This window comes from Rhopilema esculentum, chromosome 7 (genome assembly GCF_057945365.1).
Source record: "Rhopilema esculentum isolate cy_ngs chromosome 7, ASM5794536v1, whole genome shotgun sequence".
In the NCBI taxonomy this organism is placed as follows: Eukaryota; Metazoa; Cnidaria; class Scyphozoa; order Rhizostomeae; family Rhizostomatidae; genus Rhopilema; species Rhopilema esculentum.
Genome location: NC_142821.1, coordinates 3,170,886 through 3,194,884, shown reverse-complemented (window position 1 = coordinate 3,194,884; position 23,999 = coordinate 3,170,886). Strand labels below are relative to the sequence as shown.

The following is a 23,999-nucleotide window of genomic DNA, read 5'->3' as shown; positions in this document are numbered from 1 at the left end:
AAAAAGGAATTTGTTGTACATGTCTTGTTTGTTTACGCTGCCCTATAAAATTTATAAATTGTAAATCACTACTGTATATGCTTTTGAAATCACTGAGATATAAATATGTATGCTACTGCGGAGGCGCATTTTTACTGCGCAGTGGACAATGGGCACGACCATCAGTTAGAGTCCAGCTTCGCCACTGAGTGGACACAAACCTGGGGCGAACCTGGGTTAGTTTTTGTAACGCATGCCAATCATATGCCTCAAACTGTTGCAGAACAATTGAGTCCCACCAATTTTTACTTCGGGTTTTACACAAGTATTTTCTTTCCACGTCTACTGGTTGAAAGCACTCTAAAGTGATACTTTGTTTAAGACATGTTTCGATCTCTTATACTGTCGAATCCATTTGCGAGATGCAGCAAATATTCTGTTTAATCTTGACTGCAGTGCCATATGATATTTCTTTTGAATAAACTGCATTGCATCATGATTGTGTTTGTGGAATATTTGTCTTGATGTCGTTGTTTTGTCGTTGTTTTGTTGTTGTAAGTTAACTACGCATGCGTAGCATTAGCTAACCTAGGTTCGCCCCGACTTTGTGTCCACATTACAAAACATGAAAATCAAGTGTGGGCAAAACAGGGCTCGTCCTAGGTTAAGTCTATCCCGGGGCGAACCTGGATTAGTTTATGTAGTTTGGACAGGGCTTAGGTTGATTTGGCATCACAATAATGATTATTTTGATCTTGGTGATAGCAATTGCGGTGATGATTGTAGTGATCATAATTATTATCATGATTGTGTATATGAGCAGAGCTCCAGAAAAGTTTTATTTTTGATGTAAACACCCCCATATGATTCTCACAGGATTTATCGGATTATGTTGACCGTCCTGGCACATCCATGCCTAAGGCTATGGTAGCAAAATTTTTCTGCCAAACATGTACGGTGTGGTCTTCTTCGATGCACAACAAATGTTTCGATTCTATATGTTCGCTATTTTCTGTGTAGATAAGAAAACGAAAAACCAGATTTGGCTTATCCCTTTTCTGCTTGCCAATGTAATTGAAAAGCCAGCCTTTCTTTTTTGTCGATACGAAACCACAGTAATCTGATTCGCTTTCTCATCGCCTTTGCAGACATCGCTGAGACAATAGAACCAACTAAACACCTCGGTAAGTACAGTTGTTGTCAATTTCTTCAAAGGGCTTTTTGGCTTTCTCTGCAAATTGATAATGGTTTCTCTACTGTCATGTTTTGCTAATCTTTACAAATTCAAAACAGACACCAGTGAGAAAATGGGACTAAGGGACTTATTTGAAGGCAGATCCCTGAGGCTGGTAAGGAATAAATTATTCTCTTATCAGCCAAACCATTATATATGGGCTACAGTTTCCATATAATTCTTAGAGAGTTTTTTCCCTTAAATCTAGATTGCGCACCCTCTCAACAAGGGATCCACCTTGAATAGGGACCCCTTTGAATAAAAATCCCTGCTATAATGAGCATCCTCCACAGGTAAGCAGCCCTTCCATTAAGTACCCCCAATTTGATTCCGTCCTGCTTGGAATAGATGCTCCAGGTTCCTTCTGAGGATTTATTCCGTACATTTGACATAAAAAGAAACCTGCCCTCCTTTCTGCTGCTTGTTAAAGATCGTTATGGCGTGTACAGTCAAGAGCTGTTGATACATATTTGACACTAAATTTCTATCTTCTAGTCGAACAAGGAATAATAGTGCAGATAACTATTGATGTGATTTTATACCAGTCAATTGGAAACAATATAAAATACAATTGGAAACAATAAAGTACATAACAGTACAAAACAGTACATAACAGTACTGTACATTACAGTACAGTTCAGTACAGTACAGTACAGTTCAGTACAGTACAGTACAGTACAGTACAGTACAGTACAGTACAGTACAGTACAGTACAGTACAGTACAGTACAGTACAGTACAGTACAGTACAGTACAGTACAGTACAGTACAGTACAGTACAGTACAGTACAGTACAGAACAGTACAGAACAGTACAGAACAGTACAGAACAGTACAGAACAGTACAGAACAGTACAGAACAGTACAGTACAGTACAGTACAGTACAGTACAGTACAGTACAGTACAGTACAGTACAGTACAGTACAGTACAGTACAGTACAGTACAGTACAGTACAGTACAGTACAGTACAGTACAGTACAGTACAGTACAGTACAGTACAGTACAGTACAGTACAGTACAGTACAGTACAGTACAGTACAGTACAGTACAGTACAGTACAGTACAGTACAGTACAGTACAGCAGAGTTGTTTTTCGGGACAAGATCATTTGATTTCTTTTTCTAGGCCTTCCTTTTGTTCCTTTGTGTCAAATCTCCAGAGGCCTTCTCAAACTGCTCATTTTACTGAAGTTTTTCACGAGGATGCTGACTCCACCAAATTTTCAAATTTTGGTAACTCAAAAACATTTTCTTGCAAGCGTGAAGTTTTTGTAGGTTTAAACGATAAACGATAAATTTAGTTAACCTGGTATTTTAGTTTTTGTGTCTTGGATTGCGTTGTCAGTTGCCATGGAGACTGTCTTCGTGGTATTGATTGGCAGCCTTAAATCATCCTCAGTAGCATCATTAGTTTTACTGTTTACTTTTTGTTATGAGAAGGCGTTTTTCTTGGAGACATTTCGTATGGTAAGAAGCAAAAGCTCCTTTCTAAATACCTTTCGCTATCTGTGCTTGATTCTAGTACTTTCTTTGAAGTTAATGACGTCATTATGACGCTTTTATCAATACAATCCCTCTGAATATGTGCAATGCTTCTTTGGTGGTGGCCCTTGACCAATGGAAAGGTATTTGTAAGGATGTTTTTGTTCGCAAGGACCTTAACGTACGAGCTTCTAAATTCATGGAGTATTAACCTATCATATAACGTGATCATATCATAGCTGACTTCATTCTGCATCATCAAGATTTCTTAAAAGCCCATTTGGTTAAGTTACCCTAAGATTCAACAAAGTTAAATGCAAGCTCGACAAATTCTATTAATGGGACCAAAGTTCTATCTCAGGAAATAGTGGCGAACAGTCTAATATGTGTCTTCATACTGTAAGGAAAAACGCCCATAAACCAATTTGGTCTTTCCTTCAAAACTCAAAAGCTTCTTCGTTGCAAACAAACGAGCAATTTCTTTAAGGTGCGTAACCACCAATTTTATTGGGCCTGTGTAATCTTGATGTGATTTTATTGCAAAAATGAAGTCAGCTCTGTTAAAATATTTTTGTCAAGGTTAGTCTCCATGTTGCTCGTTCAATTTGTACTAACAAATTAAATAACCTTTTGCAACAAAGACATGTCCAAACCTATTTTGATAAGATCATGGTAAATATTTTTTAATTTTACAATGTATACACAATAATTTCCCTCGTATAACCCTAACAATCAGATACGTTGTGTACAAACCATTTGCTCTCGTAGTGGCATCAAATGCCGTAGTTTAAAGCCATTGCAATCATTACTTTGGTGATCCATTGATACTTTATTAACATTCTCTACTTTCTCGTAGACTCTATTTTTAGGCATGCCTTTCTCAATTTCTCTTGCCTTTCGGGCCTTGAAACAATATCTCTGCCAGTCTTAGTCATCGATCTCTTGGTTTAAGGAGTGCACTGTTATGTAAGGAAGAAGGGATCTTCCCACAAAAATAATTAAGTTATGTCAGATTTGGAAAAAGCCTGCTTTCGACATAAGCAAGAGGGCTCATCATACACCCCCAGGCACTACATTCCATAGCTGTACTACACCTGGCACTACCCCCCTTGGCACGTCCACCCCATAGCCCCATACCTTTGGTTGATACTGAAAATCCCCCCCCCCCCCCACCACCTTGCCATTAATAAGTATGAAAACAATTTTGCATTAGTTAAGACTGCTTGAAGTGGACTTCACGCTTTAAGGAAATCTTTTGGATACATGAAAACCACCTCATCTTATATTGCAATTCCCGCGAATCGCGAATTGAATGGCTATGAAATTTTATATTTTGCAGTCAAGCTCATTGGTAACCACATCTTTAGACGATAGTTATTACCAGACATTGAACATGAAGCCAGTCCAAGAAAGGCTATTAAATTAGTGTTTTGCGAAAACCAGACAAAAGAATACAGTATTAAGATTAAAAAACAAAGAAGGGCTTAGACAGTCGGTTGTGTTGATGATTTCTTCAGCTTTCCTGTTACTCCTGCAATCTGCCTAACGAACAACGGCTTTACATAGTTCTTCAGCAGTTGAAAACAGTTTCAAACTACGTAAAGATTCCCACTTTTTACTTCTTAAAGTTCAACCCAACTCTAATGCATTTATAATTGATAACTCACACCTTTATGAACCACTTCAAACAAAAAGATGACCGAGACTGTGGGCGGCCTTGCGCATCACTAACCCCTCACTATCACACTGCTTTTAGATCTTACCGCTCGGAGATACACTCGCATAGATTGCAATGGCTTTTGTTTTGTCCTTATTTTTGATTTTCTTTCAATTATCGCCTAATTTAACATTTATGATTCATGATGATTAGGCGATCGTTTATTGATTAATCATGATATATCGGTGAGCTCCACATTATTATTAAATGATTCACCACTCTAAATCATATCTTGCAACTATACAGCAATGAAATCTCGAGGCTGCTTCCTTACTATGGGTTCAAATAAACCCCCTCCCCCAAAATGGCCATTGTGATCTTTTGATTTTACCCACTTATATACCAATTATTATTCCAAAGAGCAGTGGTCTATCTAAAAATGGCCACAAGCCCTCAAAAAATCTAGTTTTATTCAAAATGTCTTTTAAGCCAGCCGGAAGCTTAGGCTTCAGGATTTTTCATTGGCCTTCAACAACGTAGAAGGTGATCGTAAAATTTTTATTGAGATCCCATAAAGACGGCTCAGAAAACATAGCAATGGGGCAGTATCGAGAGTTTGTTAACCCCTGTGAGTATATTAATATTGAATTATTTATTGTGTACCATAAAGTGGTGAACGGATTAATTGGAGATGGTGCGGGGAAAGTGTTATGAATGACTTTTAACTTATTCCTTAACAAAGCTTATACACAGTTTGTTGAACTGTAATCTAAGTCGTGATAGGGCACTTGTTTACATAGAAAACGTCTACGAGCAAGATCCTTAGCATTTGAAGTTCTATCATACGATGAAGTGAGCATAATTTTGCAAAAGTTTGCTTTCAGTTGTATTTTGAGCGTTTTAATTCATAATGCAAGGAGACAAATCGTAGAATTTTCTATCGACAGGGGCCATGGATTATGAAAAATTTGCAATCGTAGGAACTCTGCACCGTGATATTTTGCCAGAGCCTTGTGTCATCTGTGTTGCCAATCGCCCAACTTTCTATTAAACAAGCTATATTTCGGACTTTCTGCTTTGTTGTGATGAAAAATACATGAAAACTGCACAGTCTATGCAACTAAATCACTCAAACACGCTGTATTTTTCACTACAATTCCTGAAATATTGACGTCAAAGGGCACGTGATTAGTACCAAGGTCCTGGCATCATGACATACAGTGAAATCAACGTAGTTGTCGCCCATGGTAGGATGTGATTTGCTATGCTCATTGTTGTTGTAGTTGCAGCCATAAGCTTGGCAAATTGTCTCGTTTCTGGTTGATATCAAACTATATTAAGATTAAGAACCAAGACGACCACCATTTGTTAGTGGAAAACTAAAAACAAGGCATTTTAGCGTACTTTACCAACCTATAATGAAATATCATCTTTAAAGGTAGCAGCTGTACTTTAAAATGCAAAAAATTATTTTTCGATTTTACATGTCAAGGAATGCGTTTACCATAACTGAAGCAGTATACTGAAAGTGCTACCTCCTTCTTGCCAGAAAAAACCCCTCTTTCCTTGGAATAAAAAGTACATATAAAAGTTCCCGTTTTCAAAAGCAAAGCCAGTCTTAGAATTAACTTTCAAGATGCCCAGAATTGACTAGTCTAGCCACAAGTAACACGACCACCCTCTGGTTTTCCAATTTACTTGAAACGGACAATTTACCAAGCAAATTTTTACTCTCGATCACACGGTATGTTTGATAAAACGCATCCCACGAAAGAACTCGTTTGAAGATTATTTTACTTACAAACAGCAAGCAGTCGTAACGTTTGATAAGTGGTTTGATTTCGATCTATTTACCGTTTAATTTACTTACTAACTATGCCAATTATCAATAGATTTAACTTCTAAATTTTCGTAGATTATTATTATATGAAACAACGTTTTCATTTCTCAAACTGAGTCTTACAGTGAGCTTTTGTAAGAGCTGCTATACTTTTGCTCAGAGTATTTGCCTTCTTTGATTATCGGTGAGAGCAGATTAAAGAAAGGCTGGTTACCTGTAAGCTTAACATTTCATCTATCGGTTCAAGTCTGTATTAACTTGAGGAACAGAGCAGCTTGTGTAAAAATGAAGCTGGCAACCCGTGTTATAATAAACTAACAGACTGACAAAAACAACTGGCAGACCATGTTAAATGACAACCAACTGTGCTTGCGTTGCATCTTCGAGACCAGGATTATCGTGGTTTTAAAAGGGTGTACCATTTAAAATTTAAGGGGAAAGAGATGGCTTAGTATGAGCAACGTTTAACTAAGGCCCAATGATCAAGGCTGGGGAAACAAAATCCCTTTGCACTTTTTATCAAGTGAATGTTATAGGCGTATTTAATGTTATAAAACATTGAATTGAGGAACACATTTTCACAAAAGATTTCGCTGTACATAATACTTACAAATATTACTAATGATAAATCTGAACTGTTTTGTGCAGTATAGGGTGTATCTTCATATGATATATGATGTGCAGTACAGCCACTAGAAAAAGAATCTGCTTCTTACTTAGGCATACTACAGCACGGAATTATGGGTCTCATATTTCAGATAGAAACACTATGTTTTCCTATTATGGCACATCCTCGCCATATCTTTAGTCCCTAATATACCCTCTCTGTGTGATGCGCGTGTGTTTTTCAGGTATACGAGAACATTGGGGTCTTTCAGCATATGCCAAATGACTTTTAGGAACTCGCAGTATATTTCTGCAATGGTTTCCTTTTTGCCAGATGATCTTTTCTATCGATTATCTCTGACCTTGGCTCGTTTAAAACCCTGATAGGGGTCATATGCTGTCGAATTCTTTTTCGCCTCTTTTCTTTTATTTAACTCGATAAGGTCTTTCAGTAACGAAATTTTCTCTTTAATTCTCCCAACAATTGTTTTGTAGCCTCCATTATCTCCAGTCTTTGGAGGAGTGCTTTCTTCTGTTGGAGACTTCACTTCAGGTTTTACACTCCCTCCAGGCTTGTGTCTTAATCCACTGCTATTGCTAAAATTGCCGTCTCCAGCACTGTTACTCTTTACCTTATCTTTTTGTTCGTTCATTTTTTCTTTAGTATGTCTTGCTCTTAAATCATGCCATGTCAGCTTAAGAAGTTCCTCTTTCTGCTCTGTCGTTGTATTTTTCAGAACAATTTTCAAAAGGTCACTGAATTGCTTCACTGTTTTCATGTTCTGATTTTTTACTCTGTCAACAGAATAATCTTTAAGATCTGTTTCCTTTTTCAACTTTGCCTCTTTTGTCATATTTTCTTTCCCAACAGATTCTTTGTCTGAAACCTTGGAACCATTCACCTCCTTATTGCGGCCTTTAGCCTCGTCTGCTTGTTCGCTGGTTTTCATTTCAGAAGAATTATCTCCAGCTTGATCATTCGATTCTTCTTTCTTCGTATCACTCTTATCGTCGACTTTTGAAGAAGCATCTGGTTTTTTCTCATCTTGTTTATCCCCATTCAGTCTGACCTCTTTGTTTGTTTTGTTACCATTTTGCTCTTTTTCATTCCCAACTTGTGTCGCTCCAGATTTTGTATTCTTTAGGCCCTCCATTGATTTATTTTCTTCCTGGTTCTGCCGACTCTCTTTTTCAGAATCAGCTAATTCTTTATTTCGCTGTTCTTCTCGTTCCACCGAGCTGCCATCATCGCCATTTCCCGTACTCTGCCCTACGGTTTTTTGTGATGCCTCCCCTTCACGAATCTCTGATTCTGATGTTTTGTTTTTGCTGCCAGCGTATTTATTACTTGATAACTCTGCGTAGTCAGCATCTAAAGTAATGATGAAAAGATCACCGAAAGCAGTTAAAATACCGTAAATACTCTACTAAGCCCCCAGGGGGCTTATTTATTTTTCAGTCTTAGAGGGGGACTTAAAAGAGAGAAGGGTTTATTAGAGAGAGGGGGCTTATCAAAAATTTGAAGCAAAAAAGTTTTAGAAATACACTTGGCCATTTCTTCTTATAAAAATGTCATACAAATGTTCTCAATAAACTTTGCCACCAGTTTTGAAAGTCTAATCATTCAATTATAAGGTCCTTATCTTCACCAACATCACCAGGATAAATTGATAACCCTTGTACATCTTCAAAAAAAATTTCGACTGACTACTAAGTCGCACAAATTAGTCTTTACATAGGCCGTATTTAATGCACACGATCGTTTATCATCATCACACCCGTCAAGAGACCCACTAAATGTGCATGATTTCTATGTTTGACATCAAAGGCTAAAGAGGGGGGGGGGGCTTAATACAAAAAGGGGCTTTATTAAAGATTTTGCTTGATAAGGGGGGAATTAATAGAGAAGGGGTCTTAATAGAAGGGGGGCTTAATAGAGCTTTTACGGTAGTATAAGGCTGTGAAAGACATGCCAGGTATTTTAAACTTAAACCGTTAATTTGGCTGCGTCAACATAACAGCTTGGGGTTAAGTAGGGATATTCTACCCTCTTTCTGGAATCCCCTTTCTTTTTTAAGACCTCTTCTCAATATACCCCAATTTTTGAAGTAGGAGAAAAGAAGCCCCTCTCTATTTAGCCCCCCATCCACTCCAATAATTTAGCACTCAGACATTTCGCACCCAAAAAACCCAACAATGTTAAAACTAATAAAAAAGATCTATAGGCCAGGATGCAAGGAGTCTGGAACCACTTCCCGCCAAAAGCACACGTGTATTCGTCAGCGAAACCACAGCTTCTCTTTTGCAGTCACGTGCTGAAAACTTTTTTGTGGCAAAACTCGAGAAGCAATTAAAAAGGAAGTCAATTTGTTGCTCTCCAGGAATTTTTTGTGGTGAGTTTTAATCTAAGCTCTCTTATTTCGGGTTTTGATGCTTATAACTTCTGTAACCACAAGGGTTAACACAAGCTCAAGTTTTAATCGGGATATAGGCCTAAGGCCATTTGATCTTTAGAGCTAAAAGGCTTAAAAAATGTTGCATAATCAAAACAGAGAATGTGTTTATAACCGTTATTACTGTATTATCAATAATTAAGGTTAGACATCGGAAATGAATTTTAAAGCTACTGGGCAGCGAACGACGTAAAACAATAATCTTTAAAAATCTGAACTGCACCGCGATGGCAGTCCTGAACCCACCAAGCATAATCCTTGCAAAAAACCAAAATTGATTTAATCTGTCAACTATTTCAAATGAAAATAAAGCGGACTTTATTTTGATAAAAAAACGGTACAAAATAACATAATGGAAGGAAGTGATTGCCCAAGTTGCCCAAAACTGCAGAGGATTTTAATTTTGATGTTTAGCATTTACGCCTTCGTGGCACCTAGATTCACGTAATCAAAGGCTAGGCTAATCCTACACCAATATTTGATTGTCACCATTCAATAGAAAAGCATTACACTTGCATAATACAACTATCAGATCAAACGACTACGCCCCTTCCGAATCCCTCGTAGCTAACATTTGCTCTCGTTAGCCAGGCCATGTTTATATATGCCGTACTTTTTCAATATTATAATTTACAAGAACACGTTACTTTCAGCTTTTAAGGCCTTAATACAAATACCGCTGCTGCAAACCACATCAAACAGTCTTCAGTGAAGACACCAAAATCGTTCTAATTTAGAAATTACTTTACGGAAATAATTTTTTGCATCTAATATATTCTGCTGCGCTCATGCTATCTTAACACAAAGGCCTACTATGTAATTAATAAAGTCAAGGTTTTTTAAGATTCTCTCGTAGAACTTTTTTTTTCCTTTCAGCGCACTATTTCTTAATCAGCTCGATATATTTCTCTGATAGCAATTTAAAAAACAGAATAAACACTAAGCATACGCATGTTTACAAGACAAGGCCTAAAGTTCTAGAACGAGGCAGAATAAACAGGGCTGAAATAGTTAAAACGCTTATCATTTCGTGTTGGACAATTTTTCATTTCCAACTGTTTAAAAAACGGAAATCATCTAATATGCAAATCTATGACCTGCCCCAGGCTACGAGTTTTCAACATTTTGTCCGGATTCTTCAGTCAATCTTTGCTAATTCATAAATTAACGCACAAATCTAGCTTCAGAAATTAGCTGCTTACCTTCAGTTATCTCTTGTGCATCATCATCCAAATCGAAAGATTCTTCTTTGTCTACTTGCACATTCTGCAGAATGAGTTTTTCATTTGCCAACGCGTTCTGGTATGCATTTTGGCTACTGTTTGTGTTCGTTTTTGACAGTTTTGGCACAATCAATTTACCATCATCTGTTTTGTTACCAGGTTTGGCAATCTTTCCTCCACAATTTTTGCAAGGCTTCTTTTCGGCCTTCGTTGTAGCTACTTTATTATCACTAGCAGATTTTCCTGCCCCTTTATCATTTGTTTTAACTTCCTTTTGCTTCTCTAATGCTGCCTGCCCTTGCTTGAACCCGTTTGCAACGGTCGTGTCATTATCTCCAGTTAGTTTTGGAACTGCAAGCTTGCCATCATCTGTTTTGTTACCAACTTTTGGTATTTTTGTCCCGCAATCTTTGCAATGTTTTCCTTTATCCAATGCTGCTGTTTTTGTACCCTTTTTCGGATTTTTCTTGCTATCGCTGTTACTTTCTGCCTCCCCCTTTGTCTTTTTCTCTCCATTGTCCCTTTGATCCTTATCTTCCCTGTCTTCATCAACCTTTTTCTTAGTTTCCTTTTGACCATTTTCCACATTCTTTGCCTTTTCATTTTCAACCTTCTTCTCAGAGGGATCATCCTTCACTGTATTATTAGCGTCAAAAGCACTACTTGTTCCATTATTATCCCCGCCTTTTTTCAACTTTGGCACCAATGTTGAGTTATCTGCTGGATCCCCTGGTTTTGGAACCTTAGTCCCACAATCTGTACAATTTTTGTTCTTTTCTTTGCTAAACTTCTTCTCGTCCTTTTCTTTTTTATCTTTCTGCAAACTTGATTTGTCTTTTCCTTCTTCCTTTTCTTTTTCAAAAGCCACACTTTCGTTTGCAAATGTTTGTAGCACCTCATCTTGCAAAGTCTCAACTTGATCTTCCAAATTCTTTGCCGCTTCTTTGATCTTTGCTGGATCTATCGCATTGCGTGAAGAACCATCTTCAATCATTTTTGCGAGGCTTTTTGCATTACTCTCTACCTCGAGCATTTTATTACTTGCTATTTCTTTAGAAAGTCCTGTCTCGTTTTTCAAAGTCAAGTTGCGAGGTACACTTGAATCAACTGTTTTATTTCCTTTCGGGAATTTAAACAAATTCTGCCATTTGTTATCGAAGTTCAATAGTTTTTCATTGCTTCTAACTTCTGCCTCATCATTTTGTGAAATGCCGTCCCTCCATCCGGTTTTCTTTTTGTTACGGAACATAAACTGTTCCGGAGTCTGGTGCCGTTGCGAAGCTTCTTGATGGGACACAGAAGAAATGCCTTCACCCGGTTTCATCACCAGGTCGACGTAATCTTCCGTGGACTGGATATCTGCGCTTGTCCGTGTGGCCATGATGTCGAGTTTGCCTGATTTGTGATCGATCTAGTTATGAAATATAGTTACTACAGTAAATAAAGTCCGGTAGTATAGTCAAGTACAATAGTAAGTACAGACAATTATGCCAGTTATGAGCACAGAAACATACGAATTGTAGAATATTTGCTTCTCAACCCTAGTCAATGCAAGGCATTACTATATTTAGGATTTGAAAGAAGATAGATAACAGGAAACTGTCTTTTCTTGACGTTTTCTATGATTTTAAAGTGGAAACTCTCTTGTGAAAAACTGTCTGAATCCTCTGGTCGTCATGGAATTTTTCATGTCCCTTTGCGCTGTATTTGTCACAGAACACACCTTGCTAAAACCACTTTTTAAATTCTGAAACCAATGCCAAACAGCACTTTGATTCTCCTAATCAAAATACGCCTTATCAATAACCTTTAAAATTGTTCTAAATGTGTTTTGAATTTTTTTCTTCTCTTCAAAGACTTCAATTCTACACATATTCTCAAAAATAATGAATTTAAAAAAATCATTTCAAAGACCTTTCTAGACCTTTTTTGCGAACCTCTCATCCCCTTTTCTCTCAATCATCAGTCCTTTTTTCAATTGCATTTAAAGTACGATTGTGATTTTACTATCAAAGAGTCAAATGAAAATATCATATGATATTTAAAAGTTATCAGCTTCTAGACAAAATCAACAGCTTTAAGGGAATACGACTACAGAAGAATATCATTGATATTCATAAATCTTCTCGCCAGTTTAATGCTATATTCAAAACACAAACTTGAAACGAAAACAAATGATACAGCCTTCTTTATTCAAGGCCTTTTTACTATCTCCTAATTAAAAAGCATAAGATAAATTTTGCAAGTATTTCTTTAGGCCAATTTTTTAGTATCGAATCAATGTCTGCAGTCCTTATCGCATTTAATATTTTCTTAATTTCCCACACTCTGATTGTATACATTTCACGTTTTTGAAGATTGGTTAAATTTAAAGCCTCTTGATTTGAAAGCATCTTTAAAGTTACAATAAATCATAAGCTAAGTTTGTTTGATCCTGAACGCATTTGCAAGCAAAATTTATTTGATTTTAGGGTCGGTTTTCAAACAAAGCAAAGGTTATCTTTAAACAAAGTAATACACATCAGGTGTCCAGTCTGGTGTCAAATCCCGGAAAGGAAGATGGAGATCAGAAAAAGATTAATTATAAACTATGGAACTTTAAAAGCAGTTTTTAATGATTTTGTAACAAGCTAGCTTAACCAAGTGTTTGACTATGGGGTAAACAATTCAGTTACTGAAAACACACAAATAAATAGAGCTTACTTGAAAATGAGGATTCCCTTCACTTCCCTCTGCATTAGCACCAAACAAAGCCATCAACAACATCAAAAATTTATGTACAAACATTTTGCTATAAGCAAGTATCCAAATATAACAGAATCTTTCACATGATTTTCTAAACATTTGACAAAGGCCTAGTCCTTTTTAACCTGCTTAGGCCTACCTCAGAAAATACGGGTAGCTGTGTATACGCTTCAGTGAGCGCGGACAAACAGTGCATAAAAGGGTACTCTGTAACAAGCAGCCATTAATAACAAGATGTTAATGAAACTATTTGATCAATGAGCTTTGTTTATTGACAGTTTCAATTAATGCAATACTTGTGTGACTGTCTGAGTAGAAACAATTTTGAATTCATTCCATTTGAAACTCGAATAGTAGGCAATCGAATAGCCTTCAAACATTCATATCCGAAACTAAGAAGAGAATTACGTCAACTTGCAATGGAAAGCAATGGAACTTGATCATATCACCGAATACACTATACCGAAAGATACCGAAACACTTTCTATCGTACTGTTCAAAGGAGCCCCATAGAAAAGTATTGAAATCTCCACACAGGACATAAAATATCTCCACAAGATCTTACAAAATGACTCGTATCAACAAAAACTCAAAACATCATTGCTACTTACAACTAACAATACAACAGACTAATTTCATTACTTGTATATTACTCAATAAATATTATATTAAAAAATGCCAAACCCCGATGCAAGAAACGTGTGACGATTCTAGTTAAATTATGACAAAATCCACTCTAGTTGTACTAATAAAACTATAAAATAAGCTATCTTAATCAGTTATATTACCCCAATTTTCACTATTGTGATTAAATGGCTGGAATTTTGAAAGGCTTTTTCATAACATGAATGAATCATTTTATAAAGATGAAAAAAATTATATTTGGTCTTTATGTAAGACCCACTAAGAACCCTACATTGAAAACCATAATATAAATTTGAGGTATTGAAGGATAACTGTATTATTCTATGCATATATTTGTCTAACTGTTCCTGATATTAAATGTCAAACATAGCTTTGAAAAAGCAACATTTTGAAAAATGCTTTTTATCTGACACTCTTCAGAGTATAAAACGTCAGAACGTAGATCGAAAAATCTACGCTATGAAATATATATGCCCAGTTGTGGATCGAAATATGTCAATCCAGTTGTGGATCGAAATATGTCAATCAGAAACGTAAGCATATGATTGTTGAGGTTGCCAAAGCAGTGTCGCTTGCTCACAGAAAATATTACCAATGAAGTCCTAAGGTGACAACGAACTTCTTCTGTCTACACAATAGTGGGTTTTTCGCTTCTTTTGTAGGTGCTAGATGGAAAGACGATCGGTCAATAATCGAGACATGTCGCCATAGTTGTCTTTAACACAGTCTGGGTTTTCCTGCTAGTAAATCCAGTAAATTTCGTGATAACTTTGCCAAAGTGACAGGATTCATATAAATAAATACACCTAAAACTAATAAAAAAACTTCTAACTAGAAAATGAAGAAAGGCACTAACTTCAAAAATTAAATGTTTGTTGACAATTATCACACATAAGGTGCTTCAATACGGTACTTCAACACTGATATTATTCTTCAAAAAAACTCTACGTTTTCAAATTTTCAAATGCAAACACAATCGTTGTACAACCACTAACAACAAGCATTAACTTCTTAGAAAAACAACAGTGGCGTGATGCGATCTGGAATCTAATGGTTCGGTAAATGCCAATGCAGCAAGGTAAGCCATTTTCCCTTGACGTTCATCTTATCTGGAATGTCAATTCTTAGATGTAACTTACAAATCAGTGTTAGAAGCAGCAACTTGCAAGAAGCAAGGGAAGACTTCTTGAAGCAAAGCTTGGTGATCTATGACAGCATGGAGGGAGGTCTAGGCAAAGGCTTCCCTGCAGTTGATAGCCCAAAAACAGGGCGCAGCACTCTTTAGTACATCAGAGCGGGGCTCCTCTTGATTCTCTTCAGAGACCAATGAAGAAACCCAACTAAAAGGATAAGACGAAGGAGTCTAGTCTAGTCCTTAGCCATGCCAACTTCGCTTGATTTGATAAGCCATCTCACCATCTCCCTTGAAAAATATATCAGCTGTCACCAAAATCGTTTCTAGCTTTGGCATTTTGCCTTGTGGAATGGCTGCTGCGGGCTTTGTCCAGTCAAACTTGCTACTTGGTAGGTCCTCCACTCTTGCAAAATCATTGTTATCAAATGGTTGGTGATCATCCCTATCGTGATTTTCGTTGCCTGGACGTGATGATGTCATGCTAATAAATGAATACAACATGCATTTATAACGATCATATGGATAAAAACTGCTAACATTAAGCTGACATGATATTACATAAGCAATTAACACAGTCACATCAAGCAAAATTGTTGTTTTGTTTCGTTTTTCTTGAAATTCATTTTCCTATTCCGTTCTTTCGAAATTCTTTTCCAAGATCGCAAATGTTGTGTAAAAACACTACTTGTTGATGTTCAAAGATAAGGTTTACGTCAAAGGTCAATATAACAAATAGATATATAGAACAGTACACCAACCTTCCAAACGAACTTTTTATCAATTTGTAGCAAACCAGGGCTGCAAGTGCGGTCATAATGACAAAATCGGTAGGAACAACTAGGGCATGTCCTGAAGCAAACAAAATTAAATTGGAGAAAATATAAAAAAGGAGCTATAAAGTCAAATCTTAACAAGGATAATTAATTTTTATTCATTCACAAAACAGGCACTCGATCTATTTGAACTTTAGGTATCATTACCTTCCAATAAAAACATTGCTTGTGTTTACCTTCCAAATATATTTAGTTTAAACCGCACAATAATCCAGGCACTGCGCAGCCATTGGGCTAGCAGGGGCTAAAGCCCTCCCACTTTTTGCAATAACAGGTTTTTGGAATTTTTAGATTATTCTAACACCCAAACTTTTTAGAAGTTTACTTTAACGCAACTTTGGAAAAGTTTACTTCAACGGATCCTAAAAAGTAGCAGTTCTTCTTGACTGGGAACCCCTTTTTGTTCATTTTCTTGGCATCTTATCTTGTTAATCTGTTTTATAGTAATTATTATCTTCTCTAAATGAGTGGAAAGAAGCAAGTATTTTCTAAAAGAGGTTTTCCAACGTTTAAAAGGGTGTGGCCTCACAAAATTTTCGGTCACACCCTTTTTAGCCCACCCACCCACTTTAAGACTGGTGCGCGGTGCCTGTATAACGATTCAAGTAATAACTGAAGACTTTTCCCGTGCCTAAGTAATAATTGAAACTTCTGTCCTATTGCAGCTGACAAAACATTAACTGGCTTTTCAAATTCGGTCAGTTATAATGACTAGGAAGCACAAATTAAAACGCATCAATGTTATCGTATCCAAACACGACTTATCAATGGTATTTGAAATTGTAAATGTTATGCAATCGTGGTGCTGTGGTGTAGTCAGAGCCTGTAAGACAATGAATTTCCAGAGACAGATATGTCTAGAAAATGCGATCATCATACTTTATTCTGCCCACAATGCCACAGAATTGTTCTTAGTTTTCTATCTAAAACACGTAGAAATTGAGGGAACAATCACTGATGAATAACAGATAGTTATGAAACTTACCATCCTCCTCTTTGATGCTTGGAGGAGTCATTAGTTCTTCAATTTCCTGGTGATCACCCGGGAATTTATCATCTGAAACATGACTATCACGCCTTTTGTTTTGGTCTTTTTCAAAGGAGACTTCCTCGTCGGTATAAACATTGGATATCTGGCCTCCCTTTAGGGATGCAGTCTTGCGCTGAGTGTGCCCTGGTAGATTATCAGCCTCGTAGTCAATAACTTTAACAGCCGAGACAGCGGTTATCACTTCAGGTTTATTTTCATCTGCCACAACTTTAGTTCTAGTGATATTTCTTTCAGGAATAAAAATCGGGATTTCTTGTACTGTTTTTCCTTGTACTGTCTCCTTAACAGCAGTATTACTTGACATCATAGTCGTATCTTCCGGTTGCTTCGTAGCTGAAACAGACTTTTCCCTAGTTACAGCTGCATCTTTTATCCCAGAAGAGGATTTCATTACTTCCGTTGTCTTAATGATACTTTCCGTTGCAAACTTAACAGACTTAGTAGGCTCTAATGGTGCAATTACTATTTCAGAACTTGTCATAAGGTCCCCACTGCTACCTAAAACCTGCCGATTATTGCCGGATTCCAAAAAGACAAATTCTTTTTGCAACGGTATATGATCAATGTTTGACTCTCTATCGTACTTAACTGTTTTCACGTTTTCTCTTGCACTCTTTTCCTCACTGCTGACCATTATGATATTTTCATCGTCTTTTTGCCTGGCAACGTTTGAAGCAGCATGAAGCACTGCAGAATCTTCGCTTTCCCTTTTCTCATTTGATTCTTTCAAAACAACTGATCTTGTAGAACTTTGGAAAGTATCCGACACAGAAAATTTCGTTGCCACCCCTTTCTCAACTAAATCTTCTGAAGATAATTCTAAATCTACAGAAGACTTTTCCATTTCTCTAAGCCCCACATCTTCTTTCGATCCTATCTCTTCAGCTTTCTCTAAATGCACTTCTAAAGCTTCAAGAGATACCAGAGGCGCATTGCTAATTTCAGAGGCCTTACTGGGTTCCTTAACGGTTAAGCAGGGCCTATCTGTTTCCGCAACCTTCCTTTTATTTTCTAGAAGCCCCGTCAGCAGCATTTCCTTTCCTAGCCTGTTGTATGACGACATTTCTGCAACGACCTTTGACAGTGGACTCTCGTGTATTGAAAGTAATTCATCACCAGAAGCTGCTGGCACTGTTGAAGGCTTTGTTTGCTCTAATAATTTTTCAATTTTGCCATCTTCCACTGGTAATGCTCTGTCTAGATCTGATTCTTCTGTCTCTAATCCTATGGCTTCAGACCCTTCCCCTTTGGTTGGTGGGACGTCAATAGCCTGATATTCTTCAGATGAAGCCGAGGATACTACATCTCTCCATATCTTATCCGGTTGTTTATCCAACGAAGCAGACCCTTTCCGCATCTTTTGTTGCTCATCTACGGCTACTGTTGATACTGTAGGCTCTAACTTCTCATTCAGTTCTACTTCTGTTTCCAATCCTGAATCATTAGCCAACCATTCTTTTGTGGTCTCGCTTTTCACAAAGTTCACCCCTAAAATGGAGTTAGAAGAAATACTTTGGGTAGCCTGAATTGACCTGCTTAGCACTGTTGCTTCCAATGGTTGTTCATTACCAACAAGCAGTGGCTTTTGATCTTCAAAATACGAAGATTCTTTGCTGGTTTCATAATGCAATTCGGGTTCCACGCCTTTAAATGGCTGTGAATATTCATTGTCCTCATTTTTGAGCTTGGGCGCTTCTGATGTTGTCATACGCATATCTGGTTGATTTGAAGATGCAGGATCAATTTTTTCAAAAGAGGAAGTCTCAGATCCTTGATCTTTCAGCACCTCTGTTGTGAATGGTGATATAATTTCCCGAGTGACGTCTTCAAAGTTTTGTTTCTCAAATGGTAAAACACTGTCTGCAGTTTCCACTTTATCTTCTTTGTAGGCGCTAACAAGCAGCTTCAGTTGTTCAGTTTTCGTTTGCATTCTCTCCTCACTACTTCCTTTGAAAATTTCCATGGCTAATGAACTTTTTGGTGCATCACGTTTCGATATCTGAACAGTGGTTGCCTGTGATTGATGGAGCTCTAGTGTCTCTTCGGATCCACAATTCATATTGTCGTCACCTATTGTTGACATAAAGTTGTTTTCAACAACTTCAGAAGCAACCTTTTCGGCTTCAGTTGAAAGTGTAGGCAATACCTCTTTGTATGCAGACGATTCCTCGAGCTCTGGTGATATTCTTAAATTCTCAAAACCATCTCCGGTAATTTCACGACTCGTTTCTGAATCCGTTTTGTTCACAATCTTCAATGATAATTGAACAGGGCATTTGCGGAAAAAAATATTACTCTTTGGATCAAAGCACACATTAGAGATGTCGCGGGGAAAAATTCTTACATTGCTTGCATCAGCGCTGGTGCTACCTCCTTGCAACTCAGCTGTGATGATATAATCTTCTGCAACAACTTCTGCTTTGCATAGAGGGTATCTCTGAGGCAATTTAACCTTACAAACATTATTGCTTTCAAATCGTTCAAAGTACTGTGGAAACTCCATCCTTTTTTGTACTTGTTTATTGAGTAATATAGTCGATCTGCAAGGTTCACCTTTGGGCAAATGCTTTTTGCTTCTGCAATGTAATCTAAAGATGTTCTGTGAAACAAAACTGTTTTTACCATTATCAAGTATCTGAAACCACTTAAAACTCCGAAGAGGTTTCCCAAATTCAACTTTATGCAGTGCAAAGTCATCATCGGTTCGAGCCTTAGATGTCTTTCTGGTTATTTTTCGGGAAAAAATGTTTTTATTTGGACATTTCATGTTCATGAAAAGATGCTGAAAAAAGACACAATGGCCTTTTGATTTGTCTTGAAAAAAAATTGACTTTCCCTCAATGTCTTCAATTTGATGATTCTTAAATTCTTGTAGTTTGCAAACAAATTTTGCATGCTTGAAATATGAAACAGAGCAAAACATTTGCTTGGAAACTTGCTTGCTGGAAATGCAATCAAACAGCTGTCCATTTCCAATTCGTTTTTCACTTTTCAATTTCTTTTTAATTTCAAAACTATGATTGGTTGTTTCTGTGTGCCTCAGTGTTTTTACAAGTTGACCTACATCTGGTTTTCTATTATTTAGCAGGTTGCCATATGTTCTTCTAGGATTTCTATGAAATTGTGGATTTTTGCATCTTTTTGCATAAGAATAAATTAAGAATATATTTTCTCTAATATGTAGGATGTAGTCACTTTGCTTTAAATAAAAGTCATTTCTAAGCAAAACACTTTTCTTTCTACAATTGATGCAGTTTTGTTTGGATGGAAGCTCCACAAAATGGCTTGCAAACAATCTACGCACCCAATCAAAAATTATGGTCAATGCAGGCAGAATACTACTGTCTGGGGCTTTTCTTTCCCTCTCTTTAGCCTTAAATGAATCAAAATAGCATTTTTCTGCTGAAGAATTAAATTCATCCTGTCCATATTGAATCTTCCTCTCAGGATTTATAACCAGAACTTTTCTCCTTTTTTCACATTGAAGACATACAGTTTTTATGTTTGGATGTGGTTCCGCTTTTGCTGTTCCCTCATCTGTAATGAAAATATTCAATGATTAAAAAGAGTTAACAAACTTTTAGTACACCGAAGTATGGAAAGCAGTGCTAAGCACCTCTTACAACTGAACCATTCATTCACACCAATCTTGCTAATTTTGTGGTTGGGTACCATAAATTAAAGGCATCAATGGAGAGGGGTGCAGCAGCTAGCAGGCAGAGGGTTTAGCCCCCCTAAAATATCATACATGTGAAAATAAAAAAACTTACTCAACAATAGCCCCATGAACTAGGTCAAAAAATAGAAAATTAAGCTACCATTTTATAATTGTGTTCCAACTAGTAATTTACCATATTTTGGATATGTACTAGAGCTTATCTGAATTTTTCTGCTCACTGACTGATACGAATTTAATTTCCTCAAATAATACTCAGAGTCTGGAAGATAGCCAACTGAAGAATTCTATTTTTGGCAAATCAGTAAATCATAGCTATAGTTAAGCTATTGCTTTCATTTGAGCATTAGAGTCATGATCAACATTAACAGGAACAATCATGATAAAAGTATAAGTATTAAAAGTTGCATTTGAAAGACAGTGCAACCAAGTATCATATTAGTAGCAGTTGAGAAATACAAAATATGAAAGACACAAACACAGAAGATCCAATATCTATCTTCATGTCAATACAGGCATATCATTTACTCTAAACTCTTAGACTCTGCTATAAAGTTGGTATGAAAGGACACAAAGCTCATTGTTAGAAAGAAGGTGTTAAGTCTCTGCCCCCAGTTTTAATGGCCAGGGACATCTAGTCTACAAACTAGTTCACTAATCCACAGGTTCTTGTGTATATAATGAATTTGAAATAATGAAAAATAATTGTGTCAAAAAATTATGTAATGTTTTCAGTTAGAAGTTAACATGTTGTTTTATGTTGTTATATGCAATAATAAACCAAATGGATAAGTTGGTATTACATTAAAATAAACAGAAAGGACACTGTAACCACAAAGGGCTTATGAAATAATATTTTTCTAGGAGACTAAACTTGTTTAAATTGCTTTTGGGAAGGCAACTTGCTAATGGTCTTTTTCCAATTTGTTCAGAACTTGCCATCCAATGATCAATGTTAAAATTGAATATAAAATTGTCTCCCTAGGTCTACACTCTAAGCAAGGACTGGAGAAACAGAGGGGGCTATAGCCCCCTAAAAAATTTCTTAAATGTACTCAAAACCATACAAAAGTGGCCCTGCTCTTGGTATGTTGCATGTTCAGCCCCCAAACCGTTTTAGCGCCCTCAATCCGTAATATGTTCCGTGGTCCTTGTTTCTACACCTGCCACTGATGTCAAGGATTGGGAAAGAAATACAACTCATGCCAAATCTAATGACTTTTCTGGCACACTAAAGGAATTCAGTACTGGTAAGTTATAAATCCAGTATTATTTAAATATATCAATAGAAAATAAAAGGGTATTTGTATCTTTATCTGGGAATTTCTGGTTGAAGATATCTATTAATTTCTTTTAGGTTCAAAAAAGACATCCGTACTAAGCAAATTTGAATTTGAGTTTAGACGTGTTAAGAAGCAAGTTTGCGGTGTTTACCTGCTAACAAGTTAACAATCACATCTAAGCAGGTAGTTTCTTAAGTAAACAGCAACGATTCATTTCCCTACCAAGCTTATAATTAGCGTTTTGAATATGAACACCCCGCTAAGCAGCCTGGCAGGGTCCCTATGTCTAGCTCATTAGATTAGGCCTATAGTAAACTTATGTTGCAGAACGACGATCGGCTTTGACGAACGAATAAATAATAATCATCAAATCAGCAAATCATTACCTGCTGCATAAATACTGATAAAAAGTAGAACAGCAACCAATTGTGTTGTTATAAACAACATTCTTGGCGATACCAGGCACCATCACTATCCTAACCTTCGTATTGTCGCGCGCATCAGATTATTTGGAACTCCTCGTATCCCTATGAACCTCTAAATCGCATCTTGCGGTGTGGTTTCCCAGAACAACCCTTATGAAGCAGCCAGAAATCTGATAAAATATGACAGCGATACATTCCTAAAACATGATTACATAGCTGCTCCTATATCTACAATCAAATATTCTTACTAATAAAATTAACTATAATTAAACATGTTTGTTTCGTACTCATGGAATGAACATGGTAACAGCAGCAACCACGAAATTGCTTTAGGGGCCGTTAGTCATGGCAACAAAGATTAGGACCCTTTTCACATCCCTCTCACACCAAATCAGCCAGGGTTCTTTCTGGCAGGAGACTCAAATCTTAATAGGTCAAAAATCTACCCGTTTAGACAAAAGATATCAAAGCTGCAGCGAAAAATAACAAGCAATCTTTCTAAGTTAGAGACCAATCACGGTGAATCCACCGTCAGCCTCAGGATATCGTATTATTTCCTGGTTGCTTGTTTTCTGAAAGAAAATAAGTCTTGACAGTGGTCCTCTTTAGTTTCTCTCTGCTCCATATTGGTTATCTTTCGTTTGATGTCTGGTATTTTCAAGGCGATAAACTAGTACATTAGATTTTCTAATAACCATCCCCTTCGTTTACATCCCCATTCCATACAAAGAGACTGCTGACTTCTTCATCAATACAGAATGTTGTAGCTTTATGAGTGTTCCTTTTGCATCTATCTTCAATGGATGATTCCAGAGATTTAGCCCTTCCAGAGATTTAGCCCTTCCAGAGATTTAGCCCTTCCAGTGGTTAGTTGTAAAAGAAGTTCAGAAGCTTCTGAAAAAAGTCTCCTTTGAAAAGTATCTATAAGCAAATTTTCACTTTTTTGACCTTTTACCAAACATATGAGGCTTTTACAGCAAGCATGGTTTCCTTTGAAGACACCTTTATGCCCTTTTACTCTCAAGACTATCAGCAAGTTACGTTTCCAAACGCAATAAAAAACATGGATCTTTCACTTCCCTTCCAAAAAATTAGTGACTATGGCTACGAAGCTCAGACCATTTCGAAATCGTTAAAAAACAAGAAAACGGGAACTATTTTGGATTTTAGCGTTTTTGATAAGGTTAAATCCTCTACTGCAAAAGAAATTCAAAACTAATAATGCAAATTACCAGAACACCGAGTAAAGACTTGTTAATTACAATTAACTGAAGATTGGAAATGGAAATGTTGACGTAAAAATGTTGCCCTTAAACAGACTTACTGTTGACTTAATGGATTTACTGTAGACTTCTGACTTTACAGGGATTCTTTGTGTACAACGGTTTCAACATGTTAATAAAATAGCACTCAATTGTGTACCAACCAACATTTACCAACATTTAATCGGCTTGAAAAACAGTAGAACGTTTTAGCAGATTTCTAAGAAATTGCTGATGGCTTAAAGACCAATTGATAACAAGCTGCATTTACTATTTCAAAATGTTTGTAAACTTTGGTAGCCCTTTGAAACTAGCTTCTGTGAAAGATTTCCCCTCTTTAAATTATTCGAGAGAGGATATTGAAGTGAAGCATTTGGCTGTGCCGGTACCTTAAATCCCTACATTTAAGTTCGATCTCCATGAACCAGGAGGCAGTTAATAAGGCTTTTAGCAAGGTTTTTGCAAAAACAA

General features: G+C 36.8%; 3 protein-coding genes across 15 annotated transcripts in view; 1 reads left to right on the top strand and 2 right to left on the bottom strand.

Annotated features, from left to right (window-relative positions):
• Window positions 1–23,999, top strand: part of LOC135683393 (RNA-binding protein Musashi homolog 1) — a 105,335-nt gene that overhangs the window by 68,755 nt on the left and 12,581 nt on the right. For 5 of the 13 annotated variants that reach the window (XM_089109315.1, XM_089109308.1, XM_089109313.1 and 2 more), the window contains 2 exons: window positions 12,945–13,050; window positions 14,880–19,211. In XM_089109315.1, coding sequence (XP_088965441.1) covers window positions 12,945–13,050; window positions 14,880–14,914 — 141 coding nt within the window. In that variant the 3' untranslated portion in view covers window positions 14,915–19,211. Of the gene's footprint in view, window positions 1–1,127; window positions 1,164–2,338; window positions 6,308–12,944; window positions 13,051–14,878; window positions 19,212–21,543; window positions 21,741–23,999 lie in introns of those variants that run through there. The other 8 variants (XM_089109309.1, XM_089109312.1, XM_089109310.1 and 5 more) reach the window with 8 other exon arrangements.
• LOC135683390 (uncharacterized) lies at window positions 4,504–13,657 on the bottom strand. Its single transcript, XM_065198626.2, has 3 exons — window positions 13,177–13,657; window positions 10,453–11,884; window positions 4,504–8,169 (listed from the first exon to the last, which is right to left on the bottom strand). The coding sequence occupies exons 1-3, from the start codon at window positions 13,315–13,317 to the stop codon at window positions 7,142–7,144; spliced, it is 2,601 nt and encodes an 866-aa protein (XP_065054698.2). The 5' UTR covers window positions 13,318–13,657; the 3' UTR covers window positions 4,504–7,141.
• LOC135683388 (uncharacterized) lies at window positions 13,800–23,886 on the bottom strand. The gene is made up of 4 exons (XM_065198624.2): window positions 22,228–23,886; window positions 16,817–20,419; window positions 15,757–15,847; window positions 13,800–15,479 (listed from the first exon to the last, which is right to left on the bottom strand). The coding sequence occupies exons 1-4, from the start codon at window positions 22,286–22,288 to the stop codon at window positions 15,239–15,241; spliced, it is 3,996 nt and encodes a 1,331-aa protein (XP_065054696.2). The 5' UTR covers window positions 22,289–23,886; the 3' UTR covers window positions 13,800–15,238.